General features: G+C 32.8%; 2 protein-coding genes across 2 annotated transcripts in view; one reads left to right on the top strand and one right to left on the bottom strand.

The window, feature by feature from the left end:
- Positions 1-21165, top strand: part of LOC142236223 (2-oxoglutarate dehydrogenase complex component E1-like) — an 81776-nt gene that overhangs the window by 44281 nt on the left and 16330 nt on the right. The gene's annotated exons all lie outside the window — the stretch shown is intronic.
- LOC142236222 (uncharacterized) lies at positions 1183-20763 on the bottom strand. Its single transcript, XM_075307484.1, has 3 exons — positions 19333-20763; positions 4438-11710; positions 1183-2020 (listed from the first exon to the last, which is right to left on the bottom strand). Exons 1-3 carry the CDS (start codon positions 20441-20443, stop codon positions 1915-1917), a joined length of 8490 nt encoding a protein of 2829 aa, XP_075163599.1. The 5' UTR covers positions 20444-20763; the 3' UTR covers positions 1183-1914.

The raw sequence follows: 21165 nt of genomic DNA, 5'->3' as shown, positions 1-21165 counted from the left end.
ACTACTTACCCGATTTGAAAATTTTCTGAGAATGACGGCTCAATTTTCTTTAATTTGAGTAGTAGTAGGATCAAATAGGTCAAAGAAGACGAAAGATATGCTCAAAATTGTAAGTGTACCTCCAAAATTAAAAAAAAAAGTTCAAAAATTTTTATCTCGAAAACCAATCGACAGAAAATTTTTTAAAACTCATTTTCGTGTTTAGTAGGTCAAAATCAATGAAATTTACAAAATATTAAGGACAAATCTCTTTAAAATAATGAAATTTTTATTAAAATAAAGTTTATAATCTTTGTTTCAAAAATAATTTTCATTATATGTAGGACACAAATTTTGAAAATTTGTTAATTTTCCTTAAAGTAAAGAAACACATTTTTGATATAAAGAAATTGTCCTTAAATTAACTGAAATATTGAAACTTTAGATTTAAGATAAAAACGCTTCAAATATAGGCTAAGACTTATTTTAAGGATTTAGCATCTTTAGTTTAATTTTTTTTTTTGAATTAAAAAAACATTTTGTACTTTGAAGTACCCGTTATAATTTGGATAGTTAAACTGATATTTATTTGTACGTGAGTACCTTTATTAATAAACCGCGAGAAGCGAATGAACATTTGAGAAATGAGATCTGTATCCTACTAATAAGTTTATTGGTCCTAGATTTAAAGCCAGATAGGTCGCTAAAAAATTTCTTTATTTTAAAGAAGCCACATCTTTGGCTCGGAATCAAATCCTTAAGGGAAGGTCAAAATCTTTGGATCCAAGTACACTTTTTTTAGTGTAGATAAGCGGTTTATATTAGTCATGTCAGTTTTATATGAATATTGAAATTTTTATTCGATTTTCCCTTGAACCCTATTATATCACCTAAATACAACGATCTCTCAGTTTTTTTTTTCTCTTATTTAATAGCGAACTGAGATATTGTAGATTTTTAAGTATTTTCTCTCGTCTTTATAATATTAAAGATTTTCTACAGAAGAGTTAATAAATCAAATTTATAGTAGAGGGTACATGAGCTTCCCTACGTCTTAGATCGGTTGGATATCTTTACTTGCACTTCCTACAAACTTAAATAAGGCATGTGTTTTCATCTTTTTATTGTCAGCTAATTGCATTAGTTGATATATTTCTTTTATATATAGTGTTTGATCTACCTTTTGAAATAAATGAAAAAAGATTTTGTTTTAAAAAGAAAGAATTTTCTTTAATTTATTAAAATAAATTAAAATAAAGATGTCAATTGTATTTACAAATATATTAAGCATAACGGGAAAACAATAACAATAAAATTAAAATATATACAAAAAATAATATGTTCTAAAACTACTTTCATTACAAATGGGAATATAGGTTTTTTAATTTTAGTTTAATTCTTTAAACATTTAAATAACTACAAAAAAACAATGATCTAAAAGCTACAAAAAACTAAAAGGAAAACAAAACACAATATTATTATCTTTTAACATGTTTTCAAAAACTAAATTCAATGATATTACATATTTATATGTAGTATTCAAAAATATATTTTTTCAATATTTTTGATACATTTTCTATTTACATAGATTATACTATTATATTATATATAAATAACACTTAAACATAACATGATAGAGAAAAATTAATTTATGTTCTTTATACACAACGTCACAAGAATGTTGCAGAGATCATTAAAAAATTTTAATCAAACTTAAAATTTTTTAATTAAACTCAAATTTTTTAGAGAAAAATACCAAAATTATAATGAATTTAATATTTACACACTCTCAATAGTTCAAGACTAAGATATAAATAAGATACTAAAGATAAGATGAAATTATAAAGAAGGCTTCGCAACAAAAAAAAAAAAAAACTAAATTAATATGATTTCGTTTGCTGTCCAAAAACTTGATGAGACATTTTTATAAAAATATTATAATATCATTATTTTTAAAGAATAATTAAAGGCCAGGTTAGTGGATAGCGTTTTAACATCCTTTTTAGGTTTAAGGCATCTCTTAAAAATATTTAGTTTTAATCTGAAATGAAAATGATGCTCGTTCTGAATATTTATTTTTGGAATATTTTTTCATCTATTTTTTAGTTTTCTCTAAGAAATCATAAAATAAGTTTGTTCCAATTTCCAAAGTAATTCGTATCTAGCGCAATGTCATAGAGCATGCAAAATATCTTTTGACTTGCCGATTTTATACATTAAGTATAAACGTTTTATTTATTGAGTATAATAGCTATCACTTTTCTTGGAAAGGCATAGCAACGCAATTTCTTGTAATATATAAAATATTGTCAAAAAATTATAACAGTTACAGAGTCTTTTAAGTATGTATAGCGGATGCCATTGGCTTTGCACAAAATTCTTTCACAGTGTAAGTAGTTTTTTTTTGCAAGTATATGCTCAGTATAGCTGTTTTCTTAGAAATCTCTTTTCACAATTACACTTCAGTCATACCCTTATATCGAGATACATATACTTCTAATGTTTCAACCTGTTAGTATGATCATCCAATTAAAAATGTTAAACGATTGTAATAAAACAGAAAATTAAAATCGAATTTCATTTATAGTAATCATTCAATTAAATATGTATAACAGTTTTCCATACCATAACATATTTCATTGTATCAAATTGATATAACAGTTTTGTCAGAAAATGTATATCCAATATTTAAATTCCTTACGATAATAACACGGCAATATTTTTATGTAACTGTTGCATGGCAATTTGTAAAATTAAAGAAAAAAATACTTTCCTTCGGAATGTAATTTTAGACAAACAAAATTCCCCTTATAAAGAACTTTCTTTAAGAGCAAATAAACCCGAAGTTATGATAAGCGAAGTAACGATTATCTTCGACCTTTTTTATTTGCTGTTTAAAAATTTTTTAATGGTCAAAAAAGAACTTTGCTCGTCTAAAATTTCGTTTCTAAGAAAATAAAAATTCTTCTTTCAGTGTAATATTTGCCTCGGTAGTTTTTCAATACAGAAAATTCAGTATAACAATTTTTTTTTTTAAACCGCACATTGGAATTTTTAATAGTCTAACGTTTAACGCACGTTTTGTTATGAAAATATTTGTTCAAAATTTGTTTATAGTGTGTACTTTGAAAATTTTCATTAAGTTTAATAAAAAATAAGTTTAATAAAATTTGGAAAATTTTTAAACGTTATAACCTTTCGAAAATTTCCATTATAAATATATGTTTTATTTTGTAATTAATTTTTAACGGTGTCATATGTAACATATTTTTCCAAAGTTATACGCAAAAACTAAACTTCAAGTTTTGCTCTATTTAACAGCAAAAAATAAAATTATGTTATTGTCAGTATCATTAAAACACTTATTAACTTTGAGCAGCAAAACTGTTATACCACATTTTTATAGATCCGTAATTTTATTTTGCTATAATATTTGATTTGAAATTTGATGTTATGTAAACAACTTGACAAAGTGTTATATGCCAAAATGCTCTGTAATAAATTTTATCTTAGCACGAATAACAATTGTTTAAATCTAGATGATACTCATTGCACAGGTTGAATGATGTTTGCCACATTTTTTTTTTCGATTTATCAAAATTTATGCAAGCAATACTAGATCCATATATACATTAGATATGTTTTTTTTTTATGATATAGCCGTTAATATTTCAAATAAATTGAAATCATCAACAATTTATATAAAGTTATCACCGTGTCACTTTTTCTTAAGATACCATGTTACTCTTCTTTAAACCTCGTACACATTACACTTTCAAAATCCACTTTAACTAGATTTCAACTGTCATTTGTCTTATCAAAAAGGGATTTCAAATGCACTTTCAGTAGATTTCGAGCCTAATGTGAATGGGCTATTACCATAATTTGAAATTATTGCAAAATATCAAAACAATAGGCAAGTGTTATTGCACGAAATGAATTTAAACATTTTTATGCTCTTTTAAATTTTACCAAAAATATTTATTTTTTAATATGTTTTATGAATATCCTTATAAGATTCCATTCAAAATGTAACTGTTATAATTTTCTTTAATTTCTTGCAAATACCAAATGGTGTTGTACACATATAAAACTGTTATAATTGTTTATTAAATCACCACACCGTACTAAAGATTGAAATTTGATTGTCGTTGCATATCAATAAGTTCGAACTAACTAACTGTTTTTTTATTCTCCAAATAATTCATACTTTTGGTTAACTATTATACTCTCGATATTTTTAACCGATCTTGTTTTTTTAATCACAAATTTTTACACAGCAATTAAAATCAATTTATTTAGTTTTTTTTTTTGTTTTGATAAACTCTGATATTTGAGATTTGCCTTTACGAAATATTTTGCAACTCGTAGTTATGAATTCTTAATTTTGTATATTTCGTTTGTGTTTTGTGATACTTGTATCCCATCAAATTTTTTGTATTCGCACTTTCCACTTACACCATATTCCATATGCTAAAGGAACGCCTCTGAACTCTTTCCGCCCTTTCTTCCTCTTCAGCCAATTGCTCATAGTCAATTTCCAAGTACTCCTTGCCACCGAAATTTACCTTACGTCCGGTGTATTTTTTCAAATAGTTGATGTGCGATGAAACATCCTTGCCATCGATTTCAATTAAGTATGAAATACTGGTGATTTGCTCCTTGACACGGCCACGTTTCCAACGAATTTGATTCCTACGCCAACGATCGGCGTACAGGACCTCATCACCGATATTGTATTCCTTTTTGTTAATGCAGGATTTCAGGGGTTTCTTTTCTTCTTCAACTTTAGGTGTTTCTTCTTCATGATCCTCCTCTTCGGTATCGGTAACGTAGGAAATAGCCTTCTCAAGAGTTTCGACTTCTGGGGGGGTTGTATCCTCATTGGAGGAATTTGGAAGGAAAAATGTATCGCCTATGGAGAGTTTGCGTTTCTGACGCTTAATGATAACCTTATTTTTAACTTTACGAACTTTTATGGGTTTTGGTGGAAGACCAGCAGCAGCATCCGTTGAGGATTCTTCACCACCTTCACTGGGGGGAATACTAGAGGCGGTATCTGCTTCTAAGGTCACATGTTTATCATCTTTTGATCCATCTTCTGTATCTGTAGCAGGGATATCTGATGCAGACTCCTCCTTAGGAGAGAGTACAGCTTCTTTGATCTTTGAATCATTTGCCTCTGGCTTTTTACTTTTGTCTACGGATGTCTGTCTTACTATTTTCTTGATGATAATTATTTTCTTTGGCTTATCATTTGTCTCCGTGGGAATTTCAGCGGTTTGGACCGGGGCCGGAGCCTGCTTCAATTCAGGCATGTTTTCTGTCTGAGTCTTCCCTTCGTCTAAGCTTACTACAACTGCTGAGAGTTCCTTGTCAGGGATGAAAGTAGAAGAAACTGCAGATGCTTCAGATATGGCTGCACCAGCTAAGGGTTTGGTGACTGTGTCTTCTGTGGCTTCTTGTGGTGGACTAATGGAAATTTGTGGAGAGCTATTGGTTTTTGTATGGGCCCCGTCACCGCCAATCGTTGGTGATGTTTGCTCTTTCTCCGATAATGGTGATTTTGTAACAGTTGACGTTAAGTGTTCAATAGCAGCAAGTGATGTCGTCGCCACAGATGACGTGGTCACTGGGGCACTAGATGCTGGTGGTATAGGCAATTGATGTGGGGGTGTTGCCGCTAAATCTAAGGCTATTGTTTTCAATGTAGCATCTATAGAAATTGAAGGTTCTTTCGCTGTAGTCGACGAGACCACTAAAGTTTTGGCATTGGAGGTGTCAGTTGTAACAGCAGCTATGTCTGATGTTTTGACCACCTGTGGCTCATTGAGACTAGTACTACTGGTACAACTGTCTCTTGGCTCGTTAAGCTTCTTGCTGGAAGGAGTTGTTTTCGGAGTATCTGTTGTTTGTGAGGACTTAGTGGAAATTTTGGCTTCTGCTTGCTTCACTATGCCACCCGCCTCCTGCAATAGATTTGGCAAATTTTCTGGGGGTACAGTCGCCGCCAATATAGAATTTGAACCGTCTCTTTCGCTGGCTTTTGATGGACTTACCAACGGCGTTGTTACATTCTCTTCTAACATGCTGGCAACAGCATTATCGAATTGATTCGATTTGATATTCTTTGTAGCTGTCGCGGTTTGATCATTTGTCGCCCGCTTGGTGGTAGTAATCTGTAATGTCGTACTCTGGCTGCAGGCATCTATTGGGGGTGACTTTACTGCCTCATCGATCTTGGATAGTTGCGGGTGAGGGTGTACGATTTGTGATTGTATTGGCAGTAAAATATCAGGTTTTTGGCCAATAATATCGTGCGACATTTGTTTCGTCGAAACCATTGGCATTTGATCATTTGGCAATGTTGCATCCTTGTTTCTGGCCTCCTCCCCAGTGGACGATAATGATGACGACGTTGTCATTGATTGATTAAGGTTCGCATTATTCTCAACGACTGGGATAGTTTCGGATGCCAATTGATGTTGCTGCGTATCTTTTATTATTGGCTTCTGGTCAGCATTAGCATCAAGAGTTTTCTTAGTTGCAGAAGATGACTTTTTAGGTTTTAACATTTTGGGTTTTGGCGTCACTTCCGCTATCGTACCGGATATTTTAGTTTTCGTAGTGATTAATTTCTTTTTTATAATGGCCTCGGAATCAGAGGGTCTTCTTTGTACGGGAGCGGGTGTGGCCAATTGTACAGGTGGTTTTATTTGCGATCCTTCTACAGCTGCCAAAGAAGCTCGTCTTATAGTTCCAGAAGATTCTTTCGATTTGGATACAGTTTTTTTCTTGGATAATGGTAATTCATTGAGTACATCTTTTTCATCTTCTACTTTAGTATTGATTGAAGTTTTCTTTTGTTCACAGGGACTACTAGATTTTTTATCTTTGTCTAATATTGGTAAAATAGAACTTTCTTGATTTGTAGTTGTCTTTGTTGAAGAAGATGAAGGTTTGGGAGATACTTCTTTGTTTTCACGATCTCTATCAAGCAGAGATTCATTGCCGGCTATCAAAAGATCTTTTTTGTTGATTTTCTCATTTCCAAAACCTTCAACTATAGTTAAAGGAGCCGTTTTGGTTGATGAATATTCCTCAATTTTAGATAAGGCAATTTCCAATGGCTTTTCACTTTGGAGTGCTTTGGAAGAAACTACATTTTCTAGAGGAACTAATTGTGCTGAAGGAGATTTACGGGATTCTACAGAGTTTTGTGGGGCAGAAATTTTCGGAGGCGAGTGATCTTTGCACGTGGCTGCAGAGTTTGATAGTGCGGGAGGTGTTTGTGTTGAAAAAGCTATTTGATGTGTTGAAGAATCTCTTTGGGCTAATGTTTCATTTGCAGTGGAGATTCTGTTTTGTTGTGTGGGAGAAAGCTTTTCATTGGTACTTCTTAATGGAGTTCTATGGGGTGAGGATTCTTTGGGAAGAGATTTGTTACTTTGGTCGAAGGATGAAGATTCAACACTGGTGGCTAAGGTTAATTTCTGTGTAGAAGATTCCGTATTCCTTTCATCTGCTTCAGATTTGGTTTGGGTTATTTCACCAGAGTGTGTTAAAGATAAACGTTTAGAGGAAGTTTTATTAGATTCCAAAGCACCTGCTGGGGATTTAGTAGTCTGTGTTTGTTCAATGTCTATTATTTGTTTACATATTTCATTTTTATTTTCACATATTTTTATGTTTTGTTTAACTTTCTTTTCGTCAACACTTGCTTTATCAGTTTTTATGTTTGTTTTATTTACATTTTCTTGTATTTCACTTTTCTGTTTATTTGCCCGTGGTTTTGCAGTTGTATTACACGTAATATAATTTTTTCGGGAGAAGTCGGGAGAAATGTTCCCATCGGATGATAAAGATAGAGAAGAATCTCTTTTCACTTCACTTTGATTCACTATTTGAGGTGATAAACTGCGAGAACTCTTTTCAGACAGAGGAGATGACTCTCGAGAAATCTTGGGACTTGACTCTATTGATTGCTGAAATGTCTTTTGGGATGATTTCTCACAATCCTCAATTGTAATTGAAGGTTGGGAACCATCATTATTGTGAGGTTTACTTTTATCCACTTCATCCTGCCCACTCATGGGAGTTTCATTCAAAGGGATTAACTCCTCAGGATGAGTTAAATTCACTTCTTTGCTTTCGCTTTGGCTTTGTTCCTTCCTCTCGGTTTCATGTGGATCTTCTTCCTGGCCCTCGTCATAGAAACTACGTCTACGAATCTTTTTGACAAATCTAAAAGTAACCGGCCCAGATTTTGTTTCCTCTTTAGTTGAGTCACTAGACAGGCATGACGACTCTCGAGTCAAAGGCGATGAATCTCTAGTTAGAGGTAACGACTCTCTACTAAGTGATGATGATTCTTTAGCCAAAGATATTGATTCTCTACTCTGAGATGCTGAAAGACTTGGTAATCCTCTGGTATATGGTGTCGCTTCTCTAGCCATGGACTCTTTTGGCCTATTGCTGTGATATGATACATCATTTTCGTCTTCGGCATCCATACTTTTGTAACTTTTAAGGACATCCTTAACTTCACTAAGAGAAGCTGTTATGCGAGCCCTTAAACGCTCTAAACGCTTCACGGGATCCTCTTCTTCATCTTGGGATCCTTGTGAATGTAATTTTCTTTGACGTCGTAAACGTGATCGTTCTGTAGGTGTATCCAAGGATAAGCCCCTATTATTGGATATTGGGGATTCTCCTACTGTGGGTGTGGGAAGATAGCTAGGCGCATCCATTGAGAGCAATGAAGTCGAAGAACGTAAGTATTTCAAAGGAGGAGCTCCTGAACTACGATGACTATTCGATGCTTGTGTGCTTGCGACCGATGAATCATTCGGATATCTTTGAGCTACCGATGAACGATGAGTTGAAGAAGTATCATAAGAAGGATATTTGGAAGTTGCTGAATTCGTTCCAGACTTGTGGATGGATAAGCCATCATTAGAGGACTTTTCTGATGTGGTAGAACGATGTGTTAACGATTTAGCGGATCCCGTACTATCCATTGATGATCGATGGGATGTTTGGGATCGAGTACTATCGTTTGAGTATTTTCTTGAGTTCGGTGTAGAACGACCAGATATAGAATTTGAAGATGCATTGCTATCATTGGACGGTCTCCTTATGGCGCTACTTTGTGATAAACGATCAGTTGGAGGTTTGGTTAAGCTTTTGGTATCCGCTATGGCCGCCGATTTATTGGAACAGGGATATTGTGAATAAGCTGATGTGTCATATTTACCGATTAATCGAGAGTCCACCGCACTACGAAGAGATGAAGCGGAAGAAGGTGTTGTGGGTCGGCCAGAGGATGATCCTGCAGCTCGACCAGCACTACTACTACTATTTCTATTACTTTTCATTTCGATCTTCATTTCATCGTTTAACCCGTAATCTTCAAAATATTCATGTATTTCCCCAAATTCTAAATCATCTAATTCACTTTCATACGCCTTCGAATATTCCGTCAAAACACTATCTTCTTGTTCTTGGGGAATTATGCTGGCTGGCTGATTTCCATCAATTTCCGGACGAGCGCATACATTGCAATTGGACTCATACAAATCGAGCACGGACAATTTTGGCACTGGCAACGATTTATCGAGTGACGTAAGGCCTTTATGATACCCCCTAAGATTTGAAAACTCTTGGGGTCTAGCGGCTTGTAACGAAGATAAACACGACCAGTACGACGTGTTAACCGGAGACACAGGCGTCGACGTTATTTGTTGGTGTTCGTGAAGATTATTGAGGACCGTCGGGGATGAAGAGGTGCTATCGTGTTTAACTAACAAACTACCCGTTCTATTGAAATTTCCACTACCGACAACCGTTAAGGCGAACGTATCACGTACATCTGAGCATTCCACAGTATGGGCAACCTGCGGATTGCAGAGATCATCAAGATCATGATCATGGCGTTGGCGATGGCGATGGTGTGTTGCCGCTCCAATTCTCTTGGTATTTTGAACACTTGTTGTGCCTGAGCTCATTGAGGGCGTTGAGGCGCGTAATATGCCTGCTGTTTCCTCATAAGCATCAGGGGCATGACCATAGTACCCGCATGTCGACATTTGCTGATGATGATGATGATTTACCCAAAAATTTCCTATACTATAGGCAGAGAGCCCAAACTCATCGATGTCTTCTTCGTTATTGCAAATCCGCTCATCTCGAATATTAATAACGGCATCATGGTGAGACATTGGCATTTTCTCAAAATTCTCCGAAAAATGTCGTTCGACTTCCTTTGTAGATGTTGTAGGCGAATAGATGAGAGTATTTTTAGTCTCCTTAGCAATGGTCATTTGTGGGATGAAGGCGTCATATTCTATGATTCCCTCGTTCATTTTTTGCTCTCGACAAATTTTCGCATGAAATTTTGGTGAATATTGAACTTGAGACAACGCATGTTGTTCATTATAATTTTTAGTATTTTGGCCATAAATATGATGTTGCCGTTGTTGTTGCCAATACTTTTGCGTCATGGTCGACATATTTGCCATAAATGTCGATTTGCCAATGTTTACATTATTCGAATGTTGTTTGTTGGTATTCAAAGAATTCACCAAGATTTTCCATTCATTCAAATCAATGGTATATGGATGGCGTGTAGCATCTAATTCGTTTTCATTGTAGGATTTTACTATGTCTCTCTCATATGGGAATTTTCGATAAAATTTCTTTACTAAACTTTCCCTCAAGGGAAATTTTGTTAATTTTACATGCTTGCATTTTAACAAACCTGAACGCAGTATAACAGTTTGTAAAGACTGGGATATTTTCTTTAACTCATATAAATGGTGAATTTCTTGGAGTTGTAATTTGTAAGAAATTTTATGGGATATATTTTCAAAAGGGAAATTATTATTATTCTTACGCAGAGTCAAGGGAAATTTTTCCAATTCCACTGGTTTAAATTGAGTTTTGAAATCACTTACTCGATTTATCATCGACTTTTCTAGGTCATATGAGAAATTTGTTTGAGGATAATTTTCCAAATTTGTTAAAGTAGTAAAATTTCTTTTCTCTGTCTCCAAAAACGTAAGTTCTTTTGACTTTTGTTGCTGGTTGAATTTTTGTAAGGGCATTGTAGAATGAATGAAACCAGTTAGAAAAGTGTTATCCCCTCTTAAGGGAACAGTCTTCAATTCTTGCTGATCTTTGATCTGCTCTTCAAAATTATTAAAGGAGAATTTTGTTAAAGCCTTTCCATTTTGTTTATTTTTTAATGATGCTTTTATAAAGGATTTAAGTCGATTTGTCCTTTTTTCATACATTTCTGCATATGTTGGCCATACCTGTAAAAAATACCTTCTTTCGTTTAAATAAAGATTCTTTTCGTGTCTGGGTTTCTTAAGAAGTTTTCTTAAATTTGAACATTTTGAAATTCTTCGTACAGTTGACGCATTGGATATTCTAAGAATTTCCCCCGAATTATCCCGTTTTTCATTTTGTACTTCAGTCTGTCGTTTCAAATGGCAGTATAATCTTTTATATTGCCTTAGATCTGACATATTTAAAACTCTCTTCGTCTTCAAGTTATCCCTTAGATTGTATTTTCCCATAACTTCTGACAATTGATTTTCCTTATTTTGATTTTTTAAAGAAGCTTGGATGGATTTTTCGAGTTCTGTAGATTTTCTGCAGGATTTCAACATCTTTCCGAAAACCTTTAGTTGTCTTTCAACTGATCCTTTTTCATTTCCCTGATATTCTGCAACATAAGGACAATGAAGTTTTTATTTATTGTAAAATACGATTTGATAGAGATCTTGATAGAGAGAGATTTCATAATAAAGACATAATGGTTGGACATGTTATACCTTTCACATGAATTGGAATATAAGTACGATATGAAAAAAATATTGTCGTGAGGTCAAAGATTTTATGTCTTTGAAATACGAATGTAAATTTTGCTTAGCATAGAAGACGTATTTCTCTAATATAAAGTTTTTTTCCTTGTCCAAAAGTCGATAAACTTTTCAATGAAGTCATATTGTCCGGCTCCATGAAATAAGTCCCCATGAAATAACACGCCACAATGAAAAACAAGTAAGGAAAGTCTAAAGTCGGGCGGGGCCGACTATGTTATACCCTGCACCACTTTGTAGATCTAAATTTCCGATACCATATCACATCCGTCAAATGTGTTGGGGGCTATATATAAAGGTTTATCCAAAATACATACATTTATGTTAAATATCACTCCATCTGGACAGAATTTGATAGACTTCTACAAAATCTATAGACTCAAAATTTAAGTCGGCTAATGCACTAGGGTGGAACACAATGTTAGTAAAAAAATATGGGAAACATTTAAATCTGGAGCAATTTTAAGAAAACTTCGCAAAAGTTTATTTATGATTTATCGCTCGATATAAATGCATTAGAAGTTTAGGAAAATTAGAGTCATTTTTACAACTTTTCGACTAAGCAGTGGCGATTTTACAAGGAAAATGTTGGTATTTTGACCATTTTTGTCGAAATCAGAAAAACATATATATGGGAGCTATATCTAAATCTGAACCGATTTCAACCAAATTTGGCACGCATAGCTACAATGCTCATTCTACTCCCTGTGTAAAATTTCAACTAAATCGGAGTTAAAAATTGGCCTCTACGGTCATATGAGTGTAAATCGGGCGAAAGCTATATGTGGGAGATATATCTAAATCTGAACCGATTTCAACCAAATTTGGCACGCATAGCTACAATGCTAATTCTACTCCCTGTGCAAAATTTCAACTAAATCGGAGCAAAAAATTGGCCTCTGTGGTCATATGAGTGTAAATCGGGCGAAAGCTATATATGGGAGCTATATCTAAATCTGAACCGATTTCAACCAAATTTGGCACGCATAGCTACAATGCTAATTATACTCCCTGTGCAAAATTTCAACTAAATCGGAGCAAAAAATTGGCCTCTGTGGTCATTTGAGTGTAAATCGAGCGAAAGCTATATATGGGAGCTAAATCTAAATCTGAACCGATTTCAACCAAATATGACACGCATAGCTGCAATACTAATTCTACTCCCTGTGCAAAATTTCAACTTAATCGGAGCAAAAAATTGGCCTCTGTGGGCAAATGAGTGTAAATCGGGCGAAAGCTATATATGGGAGCTATATCTAAATCTGAACCGATTTGGCTGATATTTTGCAAGTTTTTCGAGACTCATAAAATATTCGGATGTACGGAATTTGAGGAATATCGGTTGATATACACGCCAATTATGACCAGATCGGTGAAAAATATATATGGCAGCTATATCTAAATCTGAACCGATTTTTTCCAAAATCAATAGGGATCGTCTTTGAGCCGAAACAGGAACCTATACCAAATTTTAGGACAATCGGACTAAAACTGCGAGCTGTACTTTGCACACAAAAATACATCAACAGACAGACAGACAGACAGACAGACAGACAGACGGACATCGCTAAATCGACTCAGAATTTAATTCTATGACGATCGGTATACTAAACGATGGGTCTCAGACTTTTCCTTCTTGGCGTTACATACAAATGCACAAACTTATTATACCCTGTACCACAGTAGTGGTGAAGGGTATAATGAAATAAGTTCCCAAAATTGGGGACTTATTTCATTAAGAAATAAATCCCCAAAATATTTTATGAAATTATACCCCAAAAAATGAAATAAATCCCCAAAACGCAAAATGAAATATATCCCCAATATTTTGGGGACTTTTTTCATAAAAATAATAATACATTTATGAATAAAATACATTATTTCTTCATTATAGTTCATAACAATTTCAACTTCTAACAGATGAAGTAGTATATTTATTTGGGTATATATTTATAACCAATTTTTAACTAAAGTACGACAATCATTAGACATTTGCCAGAAATTTATAAATATCTGCAAGTTTGGATACACGCCCACTTCGTTAGTCTCTTCATCAACGGATGATGCATCCTGCGTGAATACGTCTGGAATCATACCAATAATATTTTATGGTATTGCGCCCTTTTTAGAAGTACGTATGTACTGCAAAAGATCCCTACGCTTAGTCATATATCGGCTTACAGACTGCCAAAAATTAAACCGTATTAAAAATCAAACAGAAATGTCAATAACGAATAAGAGAATAAAATTATATCTTATTTAAATTAATTATACTCCAATGTAAACAAACCACAAAGAAATGAAACACTATATAATTTGATGAACGCAAAAGATTTTTTATTTTTTGGAGAAATTAAAAAATTCGCGCGAATTTTTTATTTTTTGTTTCTCACACGCTCCAAAAAATAAAAAATATTTTGCTTTTGCAGAAGAAGATGTGGAAAACATACAATTCGGTGAATGCAAAAGCAAAATATACTTTCGTTTTTGTGCGTACGAGAAACAGAAATTAAAAAATTCACGCGAATTTTTAATTTTTTTTTAATTCGCGTGAATTTTTTAATTTCTGTTTTTGTCTTCCACTTTTATGTAGTTTGATTATATTAGTTTGTAATCAATCAAATTACATTTTATTTTCTTATCCATATAAGGTTTCATTTCTGGCAGACGAAATATTATTAACCTTTGGGATGACTTGCAGTATATACGTGTGTCCAAAAATGACTCAATATACTACCATAACATATTAGCCATCTACAAATACGGTCACTCTCGCTTTACACGACTTAATCCTGCACTCACCAAAGTATAGATTTCTTTTGATAAATCATTTTTTGATCCACAACGTACGATAATTCATTATTTTTTCTACACCCTTTTATAAATCGTTATTCGTTTTATATCTTTACGCTTCACGTTTTTTTTTTCAAAAACTGAGCATACCTATAGACTTACACAAAAATTCATAAACATAACGGTTCCTGCCACTACTTTTATGAATAATTTTAAAATTTCAGAAAGAGAAATAACCCCCCAAAATCCATATTGGGGAATTATTTCATTATGACAAATTTGGGTGTTATTTCATTTGAAAGAACTCCCCAAAATTGAAAATGAAATAGCTCCCCAAAATATGAAATAACTCCCCAAAAATTGTTGTTTTTGTTCTCTGTAGAGGAAATTGGGGACATATTTCATTTTTTATTTTGAGGAGTTATTTCATGGGGACTTATTTCATGGAGCCATATTGTCCTTATAATTAAGTGATTTCGCTTAAAAATGGGTATCATAACATGAAAGAAAAAATGTTTGGGCTAAGGTCAACTTGACTTTAATAATTCAGAAAATTTCTTTAATGAAATTGTCTTTAAATTTGTTATCTTTTTGCATCTTGACTACAAAGCAAAAAATCGTTCAAATATAAGACATGTTTTTCAACACTTTATTTTAAAGACATTTTTTACTTGAAACATAGCATAATTTCTACTTTAAGTGGAGTCTTAATTTGGAAAATAAAGTTGTCGTTAACTCGTTTTTAAGGGACTTTGATGGCTTATGAAAAAAAGTTGAAAAAAACGAAAAATTTTAATTTGCTTCCTAAAAGCAAGTACACAAAACCCAAATTTAAAAGAGAATTGTGTCTTAAAAGTATCCTTACTTGTATTCTCCGCTTCTTTGGCTCGGAATCAATACCAATTTTTTTTTAAATAAAGACAAAATCTTTGGAACCGGGCATGCTTTTTTTCAGTCTACATAGCATTCTTAGATTTGATTTTAAAGAATTGTTTTTAGAATTTTAGAATTGTTATATAATAATAATACTAATTTGCATTTTTTTCCAGAGAAGCAGACATATGAAAAACGTTCTCAAATTGTTGAAACTGTAAAAATTTGTGTAATCAAAATGGCAATAATACGCCTATGAAATTTGCCTTTGTATATTTCAATATACTTGGCTTTGGCCGATATTGGCATTTACTTACTCCTTTCTCTAAAAAGAAAATTAAATATAAAAATTTAAAAAAAAAGTATAAAAACTAAGTATTTTATCGTATCACGAAATTCTTCGTAAATGTCAGTTTACAACAGACCATCTCTGATAACAAAAAAACCTTACAGGATCAAATTATTCTTTTTGCAATATCCTCTGGAGCTTTCATACATAATTAATAATTTTAGACATTCTTTTTTTTTTAATGAAACTCCCTCAAAATCAAATTGTAATTTTTTCCAATAAATACATACACTTGAAAACTTCTGAATATAACTCAGTTTCAAACTGTTAACCCTTTCACTACCGAATTAAACCTAATGTAAAAAACTTTAATTTTTTCCCTATTTCTACCTGTACCAATATTGCAATTTGAAAGGTCTACCTCAATTATTTATAAAGCTATACGTGTTTCTTCTGAAAACTTCATTCTTGAATTGTGACCAAATGGTCATACGAAACTAAACGCTATTTGACCTGTAATATCTGTTGAAGTGTTGGGAAAAATCAAAAAAGAATCTGAAATAATATCGGCTATGGTTTTTATATGAATATCCAATTACTAGAGACGTACAGTAGAAAAATTGTCTCAAAATTGTGTATTTTTCGTTTATTGCCAAGAAATGTTATGAAAATACATTTTAGTGCCCAGCAATATATTTATAGCATATATAGATAAGAGCATCTTTAAAATATCCTCGAGAAATAAATCGAAACTAGGTTAGGTTAAAGTGGCAGCCTGATTAAATTTCAGGCTCACTTAGACTATTCAGTCCATTGTGATAAAGCAAAATCTAAACTAAGTGGGGAGTTAGAGCTTGGAGTCGTTTTCGAATATCCTCTGTAGTGGACATCGGTAGTGAAAGGGTTAAAAGCGTGAACTGTCAAACTTGCTAAGCCCATAAAATTTGGAAAGGAAAGCTTAATTCATAAATAGTTTACACACTGAACGAACGCTGACTTAATCGTCAATAACAGCTGACTTTTCTTTATAAATTCGGTAGTTTTCGGTAGTCGAAAGAATGGCATCTTTTCGTAAATACAAAATATGGTAAAAAATTGAAATAAAACTGAAAAATATATTTTATAGAAATTCTTACATATGTCAAAAACTAAGTACAGGGTGGTTGATACCATAACGCAACGAAGTATTTTTTTTAATATTATTGTTCAAAAGCAAAAAAGTTGGAAATAATATCAAATTTTAAAATCAATTTAGATTTGTTCAAATTGGATGCCTTCGCCTTCATACGCCCAAGAAAGTCACACTGAAAAAAATATTGTGGTGAGACCTAAGATTTTTTGTCCATAAAACACGAATGCGACATTTCCTGAGCATTGCATTTCTCTGATATAAAGTTGTTTCTCTGATATAAAGTTGTTTTCCTTGCCTCAAAGTCGATAAACTTTCCAGTGATTTGAAGTTATTCGACATAAAAATTGGCTTCTTCACATAAAAGAAAATTTTGTCTGACTAAGGTCAAAATGGCATTAACAATTCTGAAAAATAAAAAGATTAAAAAAATAGGAGATACCTTTCAACACTTTTTAAAGACGTTTTTTACTTGAAACATTGCATAATTTCTAATTGAAGATGAGTCTAAATTTGGAAATTTAAGCTGTCGTTTTAGAGGACTTTGTTTCTTAGTATCAAGAACGCAAAAAGACAGTTGTGTCTTAAGGTATCCCTACTTCAATTCTCCGCTTCTATGGCTCGGATTCAATAGGAAAAAATCATTAGTGTAAAGACACAATCTCTTGGAACCGGACAAGCTTTTTTCAGTGCATCATTCCCGGTGAAGGGCCGCCTTGAGATAATCTACACATCGGAATTTTTTAATATAAACCTTACTATTCAAAATAACACTGGCGCAAAAGTCTAACGGATTGAGATGTCCATGGTCTGCGGCCGAAATTTTTGTCTATTGGCTTCAATACCGTCTTTAGGACATTTTTCCAGTAATATTCAAATATGAGCTGGCGCAAAGGCCGATAGTCCTCCGGCCCACACCACTACCATCGGCAGCGCTTGAGTTCTGATGGCCAATCGAAGGTGTAAATCTGACCTCACAACTACTCAGTTTGGAATGAAATATCTTCCGATGTTTTATTTATTTATTTATTTTTGGCAAGATAAAGGTCGCAATGTGTACTGTTCTTCATGAAATTTGGTATATACACCCAAGGAAAAAATACTTCCCTCCGGAACGGAATTTTATACAAACAAAATTTCTCTTTGTTATAAAGCGTTTTCTTGAAGAGTAAATAAACCTGAATTTATGATAAGCGTATCAACGATTGTCTCAAAAAAGAAAACTAGTATTTCTGTGTAGCAATGTTAACTCAAAACAGAAGCAATTTTTCTTCATGGCGTTACATATTTTGGGCAAAGTTATAATTCTTTGACCACGCAGCTTATTGGTGTAGCTTATACAAATTAAAAAAAAAAAAACAATTTCTTTTCGTTTATTTCAATTTTATTTGCTGTGTATACCACCGCATGAAGTAGCTTTTAAATATATTTACTTTATTGAAATTTGTCTTTATTATAATATTCAATAGTTAGATTAATCATGGGAAACATATCTTTTGCAATGCATTTTCGTAGGGGAAAGTTTTTTAGTTCTATAGTGTCTTGAAGCTTAGAGCTTTCTCTAAATTCCTCGAAATGCTTTCTATAATTCAATGTATCTATGGACACAAAAGTTTTAACCATTTTGTTAGTTTTTTTACAAATTCCCGTCTTCGTTGGAAATATATTTTTATCCCATTTAAATATCAGGGGAAATCGTTGGGACTCGTAAGCTAAATTAGGTTCCGGTTCAGTATATTTTATTGAAGTCATCATTAATTGAGGATTAAAATGTTCATTTAGTTTTTTCTCTCCATAAAAAGGAACAACATTCCTTGAGTGTAATTTGGCTGACGAATTTATGAAAAAGTTTTCGTTTTCATACAAAGAACTATAAGAAAGTCTAAATGTTTTATCAAATTGAAATTTCTTATTAAATTTAATTTTATTATGAAAATCCTCATTATGCAAAGGCATATTTTTCCTTGGGTGTAATTTCGGCATTGAACTAAAGTCGTCTAGACGACTTTGAGGGGAATTTTCCAAAAATCCAACTGGAGAAATTTCTTTAGAAAAGTTTGAATTAATGATCTTGGTGTTCATAGAAAAAGATTCTCCAATTTCGAAATTTTGTACAGTTTGTTTTTTATTTTGCTTTGGAATCATTTTACGTTCAGTAAATTCGCTGGAATCCGATATAGGCAGATCTACTATTTTGAGCTGTGTATTGCATAATTCGTTTTTCTCTTCTCCATAGCTGTTTGGCAAATATTTATAATGACTCTTATTATTATTTTCTAAAAATCTCGAATTTCGTTCATCTCTTTTAATTGCCTTATCAGTATTTATTTCAGTATATTGAACAGTTTGTGTCAAATTTAATTTTGGAGTGAAATTTTTACCTTTTTCCATTATATTATCCAAAGTATCCAAGTTTTGAGCATCAGATGATGCTTTAAAATTTATATTTTGAAAAGTTTGCACAATTTTTTGAGGAAACTGCTCATCTTGTTCAGTAAGCTCAATGCAATTAATAATTTCCATCTTCGTTAAAAATGGAAAACGATTTATTGAAATTTTTCTTTGTTTTGATAAGTCCAAGGGAAATCTTTGTATTTTAAGAATTCTTTTAGCTCTGGAAGTTGTTCTGAAGGACTCCAACATTTTATTCAAATCATAAATTTGCATATCTATACATTTTTCAGGCTTTCGGCTCTCTACTTTCAAATGTTCTCCTTCCACAACATCGACACAAGGAAATCTACTTGTAGACTTTTTAGGTCTTACAGGAAATTCGGAACTAGTTGGTTTTATGATTTGCCTCTTAGTCTTCTGTAATTTAGACCTGTCGGACAGCTTTCTCTTAAGCTCTTTTAAACTAGAGTACTTTTTTATTGTTCTTTGGATAATCTCTCCTTCGTTTACTTCTCTCTCTTGAGGAAATGTTGTTCTTGTTTTCTGTTTTGGTAGTTGCCTTTTAGCTGGAAACAATTCCCTCTCCTCTCCTAAAACATCTTGATCCTTGAGAATATTGGCATTTTTTCTAAGAAAATTCAGTTTACTTTCATATTCCAACCATTCGAACTGTACAAGCCTTATCAATGAACTCCATAAATTTGTCTCTGATATGTTTTTATTATCGTTGCAGCATTTTTCGATTTCATTTATATCACCAACGGGAAATTTCGAACAAAATTTTTTATTAATATTTTTTTGACTGGGAAATTTAAATCCAGACATTAATATGGTAGTGGTTTTAATATTGATCGAGTTTTTCGTACTTTCCTCTCTTTGGCTGAGAGTGACAGATGAGCCACCATTATTATTTGGCTCATTGATTAGCTTCGATGACGTTGAATAGCCGCTAATGATGGCATCCCCGCTAATGACGTTCTCAGCCAATGGTCTTAATAATGGAGAAACATTTGAATCATCATTATTGTATGGCTCATTGATTAGGTTCGATGGCGTTGAAATAATACAACCACTACTACCGCTGCTGATGGAATCCATTGCAATGACGTCCTGAGCCAATGATCGTAACAATGGAGAAACAGTTTTTATTTTTTGTTTACGTATGGAAACTGGTGTTATGGCATTTCTCTGGGGAAACTGGGGTTTCGGTCTAGGGGACGATGGGGTGCTGGGAGCAGAGGGAGGGGATTTTTTCGTTTTATCCAATAATTGACCTATCTTGCTTATTTTTTCTAATATCTAATTACTGAACTCTCAGTAATTCTCAACAGTTTTTCTCGAAGAAAAGTTTTCGTAGAGAAAGAACGTTTAGTTTTCTCTTTTTTTCTCTTTTCACTCTCACAATTTACTTCAATGAATCGTTTGCATTTTTTTCTATTTATATCAAAAATGTTCAAATTTCTCTCTAACGACTATGTTAATAAGTTTTCTTTTTTTTTTAAGAAAACAAAGAGTATTTATTTATTCTGCTACTATTTGTTTGTTTCGTTATTTTCTTAATTATTCTTTTACTGCCAACAACATTATTTCAACTTGTCTTCACATAATATTTTAAAATTATTCAAAATATCTGAATATATGTATCGTTTGAATTTTCTTATTCGATGTTTTTTTTATTATATTTCCCGTATTAACACTATCTGTCCGTCAACAACAAAAGCGCGCAAAGGAGTAGTTGCAGTTGCAGCATCGAAATTTGTCGTACTTTTTCACGTCCGTCATTTGTATTTCACAAAAATGCACCACGAATGTCATGGCTA

Source organism: Haematobia irritans, chromosome 4 (assembly GCF_050003625.1).
Source record: "Haematobia irritans isolate KBUSLIRL chromosome 4, ASM5000362v1, whole genome shotgun sequence".
NCBI lineage: Eukaryota > Metazoa > Arthropoda > Insecta > Diptera > Muscidae > Haematobia > Haematobia irritans.
The sequence above is the reverse complement of the archived record's forward strand: the minus strand, read 5'-3'. Positions and strand labels throughout refer to the sequence as shown.